Source organism: Haplochromis burtoni, unplaced genomic scaffold, assembly GCF_018398535.1.
Source record: "Haplochromis burtoni strain Fernald_Lab_line unplaced genomic scaffold, NCSU_Asbu1 Contig_136, whole genome shotgun sequence".
In the NCBI taxonomy this organism is placed as follows: Eukaryota; Metazoa; Chordata; class Actinopteri; order Cichliformes; family Cichlidae; genus Haplochromis; species Haplochromis burtoni.
In genome coordinates this window covers 850,034-866,001 of record NW_024582497.1, presented here as the reverse complement: position 1 = coordinate 866,001, position 15,968 = coordinate 850,034, and the positions used below count along the sequence as shown (strand labels likewise).

The window sequence follows — 15,968 nt, the reverse complement described above, 5'->3', positions numbered from 1 at the left end:
CCATAAACTAGGTTATTAAAATATGCAAACAGCAGATGCACAGACAGACATTTCAAAAATCACAAATCAGTCAGATAGGCTAACATTGCGAACACAGAAAGGAGCACAGTTCCTACTTCTTTATTTTTACTTTTTTGGAACCAGATTTGGCTTTAGGGTCAAAGCTGTTGAATTATCACCTCAGCGGTGAGTGAATCCTAAACTGAGAGGCTGTCAGCTAGGGGCCTGTTCCTGTAAATGCTCTCACTCTCTTGCAGTAGTGCCGTGTCATACTCCATACCAAGGAAACGCACGGGCAGTAATGCCAATACTGATGCCGATACTTTTAACCTGTAATGTAGGGGAGAGCTTTTCAGATTCTGAGCACATTTGACAAATAAATCACTGTGAGCTTTACTTTCCAAAATAATTAGCTAAATGTGCCTGTCTCTGAAGTACCTTGGGTCAAATGTGTGTTTTTCGCCTGTGTTTAAGGCAATAAAAAATAGACATGACAAAGTCATTACAAAAAGGCTCAGACATTTTTCATCTTGTTTAAAGTACAGTTTTTCATTCCCAACATTACAATTAATTTAACACAGTTCAGTAGGATACACGCTGAACTAAGAGGACAGGGTCAAAGTATCGACCATCTAGCACTAGTATCAATCTGATACCAATATCATCAATCTTACACCCCATGTTATTCAAAAACCTGACTGGGCATCATGTAGTAGCTGGCAATTGTCTGACATTAAAACATTACTGGACAGCAGCCTTCACATGAACGATATATAATATAATATAATATAATATAATATAATATAATATAATATAATATAATATAATATCTTTGGGCTACAAGGAAGAAAAAAATGTTTTGCTGAGGTGTTTCCGGATCAGTTATAAAATATCACCCTCTATATTTGTCTGTGAGACCTCTATATTTATTTCCTGACTACCTTCTCGGTAAACACCCATCTCATCTCCGTATTTATATCCTCCCAGTGCACCTTTGGCATTACTCTTTATCTACACAATAATAAACTCTTACGTCTCCTTGTTACCTAATTATATGGTTGCTGTAAAACCCTACGGTCGACGCGCATAGCTGCATATCCCATGTGACGCATTCGGCTGATTATCAACAACATCATCAACGTTTTCACTTTGGCTCTGTCTCGGTAAATAAATGCTCTCCCCGTGATCCCATCTGGTCTCAAACCGCTCTCATCGCAGCTCGACTTATTAAAATAAAGATGAATGTTTCCGACTAATGAGATCATGAATAATTTCAGCTCAGTCAACAGGTGACCAAATTTGAAAGTTTGCTGCGAGGCACCCCGCGAGACAAACGCGCACAATGCCACAACAAGGGAAGCCAAATGTAAGGCCAGTGCTCCCGTTCACCCTCTCTCGCCTCTCCGGGTGACTGAGACAGGACTACAAGACGCAGACATATGCGCTCTGCTGCGGGCCTCGGCTTTAAGGGAGCGCGCTGTGCAATGTGCACCACCTGTGCGCTTACCGGCTGTAGCTACAGTCGCTACGACAGGCTCAGCGGAGGTCATTTGCATACTTTATGATTCCAGGTAAAAGGGGACAGCGATCATGAGAGACAGGCGGGGAATGAGAGAGAGAGATTGCAAAAGGCTTTCTGCGTCAGTCATAAGGGCTGCCAGTTAAAACTGCTCTTAATCCATCTTTAAGCCCCAAGATGTGCTGATGGGTGAAAGCCAAACAACTTTGAGGTAGGTTACTTCTTCTTCTTTCTGAGAGGGTGAGAGTTTGTTTTTCCTCTAACAGGACACGTGTTTTGTGATGCTGTCTTTCTGGTGTTCTTCTGCGGGTTTTTTTCTTTTTCTTTTTTTGTAGCTTGCTCTCTCTACTCCCGAGGCTAGCCCAGGCTCAGACTCTGGGAAGCCAAACACACTCCTCTCCTTTTTATTCCCCCTCCTGTCTTGTCTGCAGCGGATAAAACAGAGCGCCCAGAGAAGCGATTATCTTAGTGGGAAAAAAATAATAATAAAATAAACTCTTCTGGAGGCTGGCTACATTTAAAATGTCAATAAAGAGGGCTGAGGAGGATATAAGGGATTACAGTTTATACCTATTTGGGGGGGTTTGTTTTACATAATAACCAAATAACATGAAATACTTGCTGTTTAGTGTTTGGTGTCAGGGAACTTAAACGTCCTCATCCTACAGGTGGACAGATCGAATATCATAGTATCGATACCACCACTGCTATTGGTATTAGATTGATCAATACTTTGTTTGTATACTCCAAGTTCAGTATGTATCCAACTGAAATCATGGCACACTGCTCTCCGCTACATAAGCTGCTTTTATAAAGAAAAAGTATCGGTATTGGTATCAGCATACTGACCCTGCATTTATTCTGTATTGATGTCAGATTGATACCACAATTTGCAGGGTGGCACAGCACTAGCGTAACAGCTGAGTTAAAAGGGAGTCAAAGTGAACTTTAACCCATGCTGAGCAACCTTACTCCCATGCTAATGATTTACTCAGTGCCAGGGCTGCTTCGACAGCCAGCGAGCTAAGTATAAGCAATGCCGCATAGCGTGCACCTTTGTACGTGTCTTAATGAGTCATTTAAGCGCCAGCGATTACTGTTTTTTAATTCATCAGTTTAATTTATATCTAATGAATGAGTAATCAGGGCCTGAAAATGACTGACAAGTTGATCCGAGTAGATGAGAGCTTAGAAGTATTACTTCCCTCTAACTAATTACATGTAATGACCGCTTTAATATCAGTAATAGCGTTCTGACTTATAATCAGTTTGACAGCTTAAGGTTTGTGTGAATAAAGGGAGTAATTGGTGCAAAAATCAGATGCAGGTTAAACAGGTGAACAAAAAATGTTTTGTCCAGCGTGCAGATCACAAGGACGTAAAAAAGTTTTCAGAAGAAGTTGTTAAAAGAAAACTTGATGTAAACTAGCACTGCAATCCCACTGATGCCATCAGCAAGACCCCTGATTAGGCTGATCATTTCAATTTAAGCCATCTGTGTTAGAAGGATACACTCAGTGCTTACTTTGCTCTCTAGTTTACAGTTTTAGAAATGACTTGATTTATTGTGGCACAGATTAAACAAGGTGCTGTAAACATTCCTGAGAGATTTGTGTTTATGTGGACAGATGTGAATCTCGTGCTCCGCCACAAATCTACCGGAGGTTTCTTTCTGGTAAAAGGAAGTTTTTCCTTCCAACTGTTGCCAAAGCGCTTGCTCATAGGGCGTTGTGTGATTAATAGGGCTCCTTTCCAATAATGTAGCGTCTTGACCTTGTGATAAAAGGCACCTTGAGGTGACTCGTCTTGTTATTTGCCGCTATATAAAAGACCAAAACACAAACATCTTCTGATGATGCAGAGCTGAGCTCTTTCTTTGAAGTGTGTGCTTTATTTATTCTCAGAAATAGCTTGTCAAGCTAATTCTGCAACAGCATACTCATGTCAAACCATCTTCTAAAGCAAAGGCATAATGGGTAGATGTCCTTGTCAGCCCAGTAAGTAAATAGATGTGTAGTGCTTTTTTTCCTTCTCTTTATAATAGATTCTCTCTTTACAGTGTGCCGACTGTAGAGAGAAGTATTTCGTTTATTTAGTGCATCATACTGATATTATCTTATCCAGAGTGTTCCAGAAGGGCTCATTATTTACATCTGATGTTGAGTTCTTTTCCTAACATCTAACGCTGTGCGTAAGGAGACCGACCTTGCTGCAGTTTTCAGAAGCTTATGTGTACAACTGTGAGCAGTGGGGTCAAGAATCTCTTTTAATACCAAGTATTATAGTCCAGTAGGGCTCTCTACTTACATTGCTGAGATTTCTATGTGTGGCTCTAAAAGAAAATTAAGATCCATCTTTGGGTCGCTTGGCAGAGCTGGCACAGGGACAGGCAGGAGACTTGCCTGAGGGAGAGCACAGGGAGGGGACTACTTGCTGGTGAGGTGCAGTGTTAGAGTGATAGCAATGCAAAGAGAAATGGCAGATTCTTGCAGCTTCATCACTTCAATCCTTGTGTCCTACAGCTGGATATAGGTTAACAGGTGAAGGCCAGATGGGTCTTCATCCTTGCATCCGCACGTTATGCCGTTTGTATTGGAAATATGCGGAAATATGTACTAGTTATTACAGCAGGCAGGACTAAAAGCAACAAAACTAAGGTTTTGGCATTTGCAGCTAGTGTTAATACATCAAGCCGATTGGGAAAAGGAAAGATGTATACATTTATACACCTGGCTAAACGTAATGCAGTCTGACATAGTAGTTCTCCGGAAGCTAAAGCAGCCACCTTGAAATTATTCCAAACTCTATCAAGGTTATAATGTTTTAAACAGTTTTATAGAGGTGTTAATTCCATTTTGCAAGATGTACTTGCAAGACGCTGTTAAATTGCATTGCATTATAGAGAGAAGTAATATAAATGGGATGGCAGAAATGTTCGTCAGTGCAACACAAAACACCTGAACAGGAATACAAATGATAACCTCCAAAGCGTGCACAGAGTTTGATAATGTGCATTGATCTGACGAAGGTGTTTTGTTTTGTTAGTGTTTTGAAAGACAGTGAGATCATCAACCTTGAGCTAAAATGACCAAGACTGTAGACACAAGCAGCTTGAGAGCCCAGGGTTTCTGTGACTCTCAAACTCACAATGCAACAAATGGAAGCCCTGCATTTAGCAGCGTTTTAAGGGGAGAAAAGAGGTTTTGGAGCATTCTGAGGATATGAATGGACCAAGGAGAAGTGGATTATGGAGTGGCTTTAAAAGTTTCTGTGGACATTTTAATGTTGTCTTTTACCGTGAAACTGGGTCTGAATCCATTGTAGTCGCCATGAATTCAAACTGCAGTTTTCTGTGAAGCAGGTAGAATAAAACGTTTCAGTCCTTTTATGGATGTTGAGTAAAAGTTGAGTGCACCTCAAGTGCAGAACTGTTGATAAAAGAAACCGTTTACCCAGGTTACTTTTTTGGGCGGGGGGAGACTGACGTTATGATGCTACTACATGTGATAATGCTTTCCTCAGCTATCAGTAATGTAGGTATTGCAGTATGATACCCACATTAACGAGATCACCACAATATAGCTATTCTGTCATACTCGATACAAAGCAATATCTGCCATGTCATTGCGCCTTAAAAAAACAGGAACCAGGTATTGTGTATGCATTCACTGCCAGCTGGGTCACTCTTTTAAATGTTACCCTCTTTCATCACGAGACGTTGTGACTGGCAAATCAAATTGTGTGGGAATTTATTGAGCTTGTGCATGATTTAAGAAAATCACAAGTGTATTGACAACTCCATCATAACAGCAAATTGTACAACATATTTTCTAGTGCTGTCAGCGTTAATCTCGTTAAAATGCCGTTAACGCCATAGCCGCATTAACACGGCAAATCGGCGCTAACGTATTGACGAGCTAACTGAGCTAACTGCGCTAACTGCACTAACGCATTGACGAGCTAACTGAGCTAACTGCGCTAACTGCGCTAACGCATTGACGAGCTAACTGCGCTAACGCATTGACGAGCTAACTGCGCTAACGCATTGACGAGCTAACTGAGCTAACTGCGCTAACGCGTTGATGCCGTGCAGCCCCACGCACCGGGCGATCCACGCTAACTCGCTAACGGAGATTTGCCGTGTTAATGCAGTTACGTCATTTTAACGAGATTAACCCTGACAGCGCCAGTATTTTCATATGACAAATAATAATTAAAAACAATGTGCTGCAAAATCTGAATCAAAGCAACACATGCATGTTCAAAATGTGTACGTGTAAAGACATACAAACAAAATCAGCCATACAGTCAGACATTCATTCCAAACTATACACTTCCATACACACAAACAGATTGAAACTATAGCTCATAATTAAGGGGAAGAGATGGAAATGGAAAGTAAAAATTCGGCTTTGTAAAGAAGGACATAAATTTTAGACTTTTAGCTGCATTTTCACTAGTCTCAAATAAATACAGGGCCAATACTTTTAACTCATAAAGGCATCTTATGTAAAACGGAGCAGTGTGTCGTGATTTATGAGAATCGTCATCAATTTGCCAAATCTGAACACAGTTTAATGACCACTAAATCACTGTGATTTTTAATTAGTTAATACAAGAAAACACAGCTTTCAGTTTTCATGCATTTTTAAGCTGCGACAGAAAGTGCCTGTCTCTAAAGCACTTTCTGTTGTTTAAATGTGCTGTATAAAAACATTATTATTATTCTTTTTTTAAAAGTTCATGTTAGACATATTTTTTTATTATCAGAAACTAATAAAAATATTCCATTAATTTATTTGGAATATATTTATTCATTTTTATTTTTATTTATCTTTCTTGACCTCACTGTCTCTGCCTTTACCTGCAACAATGCTTGTGATCAGTGTTTAAAGACTATAGGTGGAGTTTGACTGTGTGAATAGGCAGTGCACGTAAGCTGTAAACAAATTTCCCTTTTTTGGGATGAATAAAGTTATCTCAATTTGAATGTTAGTTATTGATTTGGTATCGATACTATCAGTAGTTTGATCGTCCTCCCACCCTAATAAAAATGTGTTTTGAGGAGTTGTTTAAAACAAATCAACAAGCTCAGAGTGTGATCGCCTCTGGTTTCAAAATCAAAGCGCGGGACGGTTAGGAGATAGAGCGTCAGAGAGGTCTCAAAACCTGTGAATATGAACAGAGGCCTGTCCTTGTGGAGCTTTATATGTTAATAATCAGATTTTCATAAGGGGGAATCTGCACCGACTGGAGACGAGCCATGGAGCACTGAGAGATCCAGGCGGGAGAAGATTAAAATGTACTAAATCAATACTTTCCCCCACTCTCAGTGTTTTGCATCACAAAGCTGTGATTATGAAGTCAGAGTTTTTTCTTCTATATTCAAATGTGATCCAAAATCGCAGGTGTCAGTTTTAAGGATCCTTTGAACACCTTTGATAAGCTTTAATTGAGTGCACCCCTGTTATCTTGATATAGCGCTATCTCTTTGAACACCAGTGATTGGTGTATTGGTGTCTAATGGAGTAAAGCAGCACGATTGAGGCGACGTGCTTGTCGGTGTAGCAGCTGCACTTAATACAAATAGTACCTTTTCCCCAGACTTGCCTTCTCCGCTGTATGATTTCCCGCTGTAGCAAAGTTGTATGGAGCTTGCGATCGAGATACTTGGAGGGGAAAAAAGACGGATTGGACAAAGGAGCGCAGGGACCATTATACCCTTCACAAGGCTATGGCGACCCCCTTGTAACTGATGTTGCAGTCATTTGCTGCTGTCCTCTGCTCTCATGCTCTATGACAAATATCTGTTTTCTCTTTCCATCATCCTAAGGGCTGAAATAATGCACTTTGCTGTCCCTACTCCCCAAATGCCAGGCATGCATCAGCACTTATATCCTCTCAATACGCTCCTTTCTTTTTCTTCTTTTCCTTTTTTCCCCCAGCGCTGTATTCTTTCCCTTTTCTCTCATTCCTTGATTTTTTTTCTTGGGGCTTTCTTTGGAGCTAATGATACAGCGAAAAGCTGATGCCAGCGCCTGATGGCCGTAGTCTTGTGAAGACAAAAAAATAAAAAGAGAAAGAACTCATTTCAATTATTCTTTGTGCTCCAAGTCGTAGATTAAAATGATGATCTGGAAAACACTTCACTTGTATGGTTTTTGTTCTCCGGAGAACTGTGTTCGCTGTGTTTCGCAACACTGCGGCTGCAATGCAAATCACAATCAGACTCCTCTCTTGTTACTTGTTATCTCTTCTTTAGATGTGGGATCGGAAGAGAGTCCTTGAGCTCGGGCTTTTCCACAACGCTCACCCACACACGCCGTCTTTCACAGACAAATCTCTCTCTCTTTGTTTCTTTTTCCTAGATACCAATGCAATTCACACACACAGATTTTTCTGACATATGGCTCAAGTCTATTCTGAGAGATGTTGTTTACCCTTCATGCCTGACGTGATTTCAGATTGGAGGTGGTGCCAAGCTGTCCTTCTCCTGCGTGCTACATATGAAGGCGAGGCTTGAAAGCTGGGCGAGACAAATCGACAGACCAATTACGAAAGCATTTGATGCACTCAAGTGCCCATGCCTGCTCTAGGCCTCCGTGTCATGACCGAGGTCATCGGGCGCTTGTAGAGGTCCGAAACGATCTCCTTAAAAATACACACGAACCGTGAAATATTGAGCAGCGCACTACAAGAAAAACTGCTCGCGTGTCTGATCGTAATCCATTTATCTCTGAACAATATGGATAGTTTGCCAGCAGCAGTAACGGCGTGATTCACTTAAATTGCCCTCTATAATAATATAACTTGGCATTGGTGGAAAAACAGAATTTAAGTGAGGAGATTCTGTGCTTCCTCTCACCAATATTCTCTAACTGATTATCGAATGGCCTTGAGCGCTCCCATTCTTTTGCCCATTAGAGCACTTATTTGGGTGTTTGGAAGTAAGGCCGCATCCATTTTCTCATGACGGTAAATAAAACATCCATGAAGTAGCATTAAATAATGTAGACGCATGTGGAGGAGATGGAACCTGTGCAGGAGGAGGAACTGGAGCGTTAACAGGTGGCACATTTGTCAGGACTACCCGTGGGCTAAAAGGCTCATCCGAATCCCTGCCTTCCTCACCTAGGGCACGTGCCTAGGTCTTAAATGTCTTCACAGAACATGAGATGAAGTGCTCGGAAACATGTTTTGAGCACAGATGGGTAACATAACATGGGTGTTAAATATTAATACATTTCTCTGACTCAACACATACAGATCTGTGTGTGTGCCTGTCGTTTAACTGGCAAATACGTGTTTGGAAAATGTCATTTCGGGCACAAGGATAGGAAATTTGCTTAGTTTTTGTATTTGGTGGTTTGGACTGCAAGAATACAAAACTAAACTAGGAGGTACTCGAAACTATATCGCGACAAGGAAGAAGTGAAAACAAGGGGCTTAAATACTCACAAGATCATCAAGACACAGCTGGGAAAGATGAGGCGCAGCTGAACAGAATCAACTAACAAGCAAGAGGGAAGCAAAACTGGACACAAACACACTCAGAGCGTGAGACTACCAAAATAAAACAGAAAACACACATGAATTTAACAAAGTAAGGTCAAAGTAAGCATGAAAAGGCAAAACTTGACTTAAATATTATATAACAGAAACACAGACTGGGCATGGGGGAACAGAGAGCCAGAAACATTTGAGAATAACAAAGAAAAATATGAATACAAAATGATTAAAACCTAAACAAAGCAAAGGTAATATTTACACTGAAAACTACAACAAGGTCAAATGGGAAACATTAAACAGAAAAATGAGTCAGAAAATGCAGGACAGCCGGGAGTCAACTGCTTAAGATTAAAACTGACACTGAAACGTTTAAAAGTTACATTTTCAAACAGTAAAAACGAAACCGAAATAACAAAGTCCACTCTGGCAACTAAACTGAAAGTAAACTGAAAACAAAAGAAATTCAAAATTAAATAATAAAAAAAGAAAACTACGTTGAAAATCCAAAACTATAGCTTTCGGGCATCAGGATACGTCTGTCTGCTGTCTTCTTTTTTTTTGGATCACCCGTCACTACTTATTCTAGAGCAGGGGTGTCAAACATAAGGTCCACGGGCCAGAATCGCCCTGCCAATCAGCCCAAAGGACACCTTTGGAAAATGTGAAGAATGACATAAATTTTAGACATTTAGCTGCATTTTCACAAGTCCTATGCAGTTAAAGCAGTATTTCATTGCCATGTAAAAAACAACAACAACAAAAAGATCTGAGATGCTGAAATTGCTCTTCTGTCCTTATATTAAAATATCTCAGGTGTTAGTTAACGTTTAGTTAACGTTCAGTCGTCCGGGCTTCTTAACATCAAAGCGGACGTCACAGGGTCCACAGTGCAAAATGACTTTGACGTCCCAGTCCTCAAGTGTTGGTCGGGTTTTACTCACACGTAACAGATTTGTACTCGAACTGTGCTCAAAGTCAAGGTCACATTTGTGGATTTACAGGCGATTTATAGGCAGTTACCTTGGATATATTGCGGTCCTGATAAGATGTTGGATCGCTGCCATTCTGGTTTCTTGGTTCTTTTGTTGTGTTTTTAAGTATCTTACCCACATATTTTCCCCATGTTTTCGACATCTGGTCATCTTCATCACTGCTTGTCTTATCTTGATTTCCCATTTCTTAAACTGTGTGCCCAGAGTTCATTCAGTTTCACCTGTAAAGTTCTGTTTTTTTACTATCCTACCTTTCCACTCGTGGCCTGTCAGTCCACCTGTTTGCTTATCGCCTGTGTTCATCGCTCATGCACACAGTCACACCAGCGTGATGGATGCAAGTTTGTCATCAACACCTGCAGAAAGTTTTGCATATGGGCCCTTACCTTTTGTAACTATGACACTGTAGGTGTATAAGTATTAAATATGTTTGCATTTAAGAAAAATGCAGAATAAATAAATTATTAATATATTATGGAAAAATGTGACATGTTTATTTCATGTATTGTTTGAAAATGTTTACAGATGATGTATGACTTCATCAGTAAAGTTGTCACATTTTGCAGTGTGCTCTCTAACAGAAAATCATGTATGTGTGACTCCTCCACTGTTTTCTTTTAATATATTATAAATGTTTATGTTAAATGTGTGCGTGCCCAGCTGCTGCGATTATATGTGCAGTCAAATTGACCATTCTTACATTAATTGCTCGCATAAAAACTGTAAATTGATGTAGAAACGCAGGCTAATGCCCGTACGTAGGAATCCGTAGGCATATGTTACACCTGAGCATGTGCCTTTTCTTTGAACGCATGAAACTAATAGCAACTCGGACCGACATGCTCAGCGGACTGATTCGGATGCCACGACGAGCAGATAAATTAACCGTAGTCAGTGGGAGGACTGTCAGCTGTGGAGTTTTTAATAAAGGTCATACTTGATGTAGCAGTGTAAAAATGACACAGCAGACCTATTTGTTTATTATCTGTGTAATCAGGGGTGAGTAGATAGTAAAATATGTAATAAATATTTTATGGCAGTCTTTGGTCCACATGAAAAGTGATGCAGTTGCCCATGTAGTTTTCCCCCCTGACTTTTATTGTTCTCTGGTCACTAAAGAGACTGATTAATAGACAGGGAATTTGCACAAGTGTAGTCAATGAGGCAAAGACTAGAGTCTACGTTCCTCCTTTAAAGGCAAAACAACAGCAAAAAAAGAGATTTTGCTTTGATATACTTGTTTAATAAGCAGTATATATAAAACACCCTCACGGTCCTTAATAAAGACTCTTTGACTGCTAGACCCGAACTGCGTAACCTCCACGAGCTGAGCCCCCATCCTGAGATGTGCTGAGTGTAGGTGATAATAATTCTTAGAACAGGTGCTGCACCATAAGCCCCAAGGCCTGGGGAAGTGAATGATTAGTGGCACTCCCCCAAGATGCATTGCTCTTCTGTATTAAAACCAAACTCTGCCTTTTATTCCCTCCAGGGTTTATTAAGTGGGCCAGTTGCCATAGCGACGCTTTGGCAGGATATTGCCAGGATAAGCCGTAATGGGTCTCCTGACGCAGTTCACTCTGCTCCTGTGGAAGAACTTCACTCTACGGAAGAGACAAAAGGTACACTTCTGTGCACTAACACCACCACCACCACCGCTTTGCAAATCAACCTATATCTGCTAAAATTGGTCAGCAATGGAGAGAAAATGAGGATGTGGTCCCAGGGTTGTGTTATCAAGGGCGACTAAGTTATTCATGGGAGGGAAAGGTAATAGGAGGGATTTACTAGGAAAATTGTCTACTATAGAAGTAAGCCCCTTTAACTCTCCCCTTAGAGAACAAGAACAATCTTACCTTAATGCCGACCAATTCAAAGTGTCACCTTCAATTTTTGGTGATCCATCTCCTGTGCATGTTATGTCACATTGGCTGGATTTTACTTCTAACAAAGCCAGTCTTTGGCCCAGTGGAAATGGATAGGGAGTGACAAATGTTAAACGCTTTATTTGAAGGGCAAATTTTCTTTCTGTTCTCCGACGAACGACCTGACCACTGTTACCCATAAAGAGTAGTGTCATTACAGTTTACGAAAACATGACCACACAATTAAAAGTTATTCGTTTTCACTTTTCAAGCAATACGCCAAACTTTCTTTCTCATATCTCTGCTGCCCTCGGATTTAAGCACAGAAGGGAACTACTATGACTGACTACAGTTCAGCTGACATTTTTGCTGTTTTCATTTCTTCACTGACAGACACGTCCACCGCTTCACCTTAAGCTGTTAGGTTTTTTAGGTGTTGTTCATTCATGAGCATTTTCAGCACTTTAAGTGCTCATAAAGGGACTCAACTTAACATCGGATGTTTTCAGCAATTACACCTCGTCTGATTTCACCTGCTTTTGCTTCTTATTTTAAGTCAGCACTTCAATCTTGTTATCAAGTTATGATAACAACAAGTGTGGCCAGCTGTAATGTCACTATAGAGACCAATTCCAATTTCCAATTATTTTCCAAGTGTGTCATGCCAATAAGAATTTGCCACTATAACAAAGCAAAATCAACTTTTCTTAAATGCTAAATATTCTTTTCAAATTAAAAAAAGTTATGAAACTTAAACTTTAACTGTTACAGGACTTAAACTGTAAAGTTACAGGATCTTCTCTCATTGAAACAACTCAGTCAATCAATCAAATCTTTATTTCAAACATTTATGTAACAAGTGCTCATACACATTAAAAAACCCCCACATAAATGCTAAGTCGAAGACGAACAACAAAATATTGACCATTTCCTGTTTGAAAGGGACGAGGAGGACGCAAATGCTGTTTCCTACCCCTATCTGGCTCATCTTATATATCTGTTTTGTTTTGGCACTTACCACACAAGACAATTTATCCATTTCAAGAGTTAGCAGCTGAATTTTTCTTGAAAATTGTGCACACTTCTCTTGAAGCATTTCTAATTTAAGTAAAAATAATAAAGCTTTAGATTTATAAGAAACAATATCAGAATTCTTTTCATATGAATGCGAGCCTAGTAAATGTATTTCATTCAGAAAACTTTTTAAAAAACAATTGTCCCTTGCTCGCGTACGTGGGCGGACATAATTGCCTGCCGTATCACCCGCACTGACCAGCAGTTCACATGCTGCGGGAAGATAACAGTTCCAAGGGCCTCGACCGGTTGTCAAGGAATCTTGTAAGCCTTGTTAGAGGCAGATATTGCTGCTGTAGAAAGCTGCAATGTGTTTGATTTATACCCTCGCAGTCGCATCCGCCCACTTGTTTTGTTGGGGGTTCGAGCGCAGCAGTGTGCCTGTTACCTGAGCAGAACAAACGACATCTTCAGACATTTCATCAAAGTTCGTACTTTCTTGGAATAACTCAAGGCAAAGTCATTTGCAATTTTACAACTTTATTTCTGGGAAACGTTCCTCCCTTGTTAATTTTACAAACCAGCAGAAAGAACAGTGTGGGCTCTTTTTGTAACAGGGAGAAATATGCAACTACTTTTCCTCAATAATATGTAAGAGGACAGCAGCAGTTTTGTGCATGGGATGTAGGATATTTGGCCAATGTCAACATGAAATATTGTTATTAGACAAAACCAGTGGGAGTTAGCAAGGACAATGGTGCTTCTGGAGGGCTTGTGGAGGTTAATGACCAATTATATGAATGCCTCACCAAGCATTTTAAGATTTTATAACAGGCATGAAACTGATTTTATGGTCCAGCATTCCACATAATTTCATAGGAGAAGATTATCTATTCACAAAGACTCTAGTGTCCGATGGCAAATGCCTGGGGAGCTAGACATTGAGAAAGTCCCCCATGATCTGTGTTCCCTCTCCCGGCCTTTTCTTTGGCATACATTATGATAATTCACCCTCTCAGCAGAGCTACATCCTCACTGGCACATAGACTAGAAGGAATTAAAGGTCTACATTTTAAATTCTATCTAGTTTCTTTGAAATATATGCAACGTGATTTTCTGCAGTTTTATTCATTGACAAATTCTACAACTGAAGATTCACTATATCCCTAAATGCCAAATGAACTAAATGAAATGTGCTCAGACTCACTTATAAGGTCTCCATGGTGCCACGGCAAAGCAAGCAATATATATTATTGCATTTTCTTCACCTCTGCCTGCTCTGCGCTTTAATCATGAAGATAATAACGGATGTCTTCACTTATTATCTGGATGTGCTGTCAAATACAAAGTCCGAACATTTTGCAGAAGCGCTAATAGGGGGGAGTTTGCTGACTGAGGCTCTCCAGCCGTTTGCTCTAAGCTGGTTACTTTAACAGAAACGCTGGGAGTGCATGAAGATTAGGAGTTGGTGAGTGATGAATGTAACAAGGGCCATGCCAACCCCAGCTGGCAGGAAGTTGGCACTTACAAGTTAAGGAAGAATGAGCTGAAGTTTTAACAGTTCGAGTTTTATATATGCTGTGTAATTATTTGTGGAGAAGCATATAACTCTGCTGAAACCACTTCATAGCAGGCTTTGTGTTAGAGCGTGTGTTACCCTCACTTGACACGTAAAGAAACGTTCACATTGACAGCACTGTAAGAGTTACCGTGTAGGTGAGTTTGGTAAAGGTGTAAGCTTGAACCTGTAATACCTATAATAAAAAAAGACTAGGTACTGATCAGACACGATATTAAAACCACTGAGAAGTGAAATGAATGACACTCATTATTTTGTTCCAGTGGCACCTGTGAAAGGGTGGGCTTCATTAGGTAGCAAGTGAGTATGCTTGTTCTTGAAGTTTATGCGTTAGAAGCAGAAACAGGTGGTTGAATCATCTGTAAAACACTAAAACAGCTTCTTGGCTCTCTGGTTAGTGCGTACAAAAAGAGGTGCAATGAACAACCAGCAAACCCATGAGGGTTTATTGATGCATGTAGGGAGCAAAGGCTGTGCTGTGCAGCTACTATAGCACAAACCTTAAAGCTGGCTATGATGGAGCCATGTCAGAAAACACGGACACATATGCATGTCCCTGTGCACTTCTGATAGTAGCTACAATGGAGAGCAATGGAAGCAGGCATGTTTTTTAAGCAGGGAGGGGTTGGCGAGTGGCTGCTAGCAGAGGCAATGCAGTTCAGTGCAGTCAGTTTTCTGCTGAAAAACATTAGGCCATGATGGTTTTAATGTTGTGGCCGACTGGTGTATGTATTATACTAAGTTAAAATGAAAAGCTGTCGTGTCACATGGGGCACTTTCCTGCTAGCAGGCATAAAGTGGTTGTATTAAAGTAAGAAAGTGGTTGACATTCTTCATCCAGGAGAGGATTGAGTGGGTAAGGCGATGATAAGGAGTGAATGATAGCTTCAGCTTGGGGAGTCACAAGCAGAGACTCCTCTCTCAATCTTATGCTTAGTATCTACATTGTAAATATACTGGGAGATGAAAAGTCTCACCTATTCAGGGCATGAAGTTATTTTCTGTCAATCTTTAATGGTTCTTGACTCAGAAATCAGCATTATTGGGTTTGCAGAAAATATATGTATATATAGCAATAGACATGTACGTCTTTGAATAATAATTTCAAATTGTAAACAACTCGGTAGCTTTGAAGTTTTAATTAATATAACCAGTGTTTTTTCTGCAGAACACCGCCAACACCTGCTGCTAGTCACTGGCATTAGAGTGTTTTTATGATTGAGTTAGACAGCTGGTGCCCTTAGTCTACAGCTCAAACTCCAATTAGCTAAGCTTGACATATAGATTGGAAATAGAGAAATAATTAAATTCAATTTTCAATTCAATTTTATTTATATAGCACCAAATCACAACAAAAGTCATCTCAAGGCGCTTCATAGATACAGAGAAAAACCCAACATTCATATGACCCCCTATGAGCAAGCACTTTGGCGACAGTGGGAAGGAAAAACTCCCTTTTAACAGGAAGAAACCTCCGTCAGAACCAGGCT

The 15,968-nt window shown here is 40.2% G+C and overlaps 1 protein-coding gene across 2 annotated transcripts in view; it reads left to right on the top strand.

The window, feature by feature from the left end:
• The first annotated feature begins 1,100 nt into the window (after positions 1-1,100).
• LOC102294278 (phospholipid-transporting ATPase ABCA1) overlaps positions 1,101-15,968 on the top strand; it is a 184,842-nt gene continuing 169,974 nt past the window's right edge. The window contains exons 1-2 of one of the 2 annotated variants that reach the window (XM_042224376.1): positions 1,101-1,730; positions 11,513-11,642. In XM_042224376.1, coding sequence (XP_042080310.1) covers positions 11,577-11,642 — 66 coding nt within the window. In that variant the 5' untranslated portion in view covers positions 1,101-1,730; positions 11,513-11,576. The remainder of the gene's footprint in view (positions 1,731-11,512; positions 11,643-15,968) is intronic. The other variant, XM_042224377.1, reaches the window with a different exon arrangement.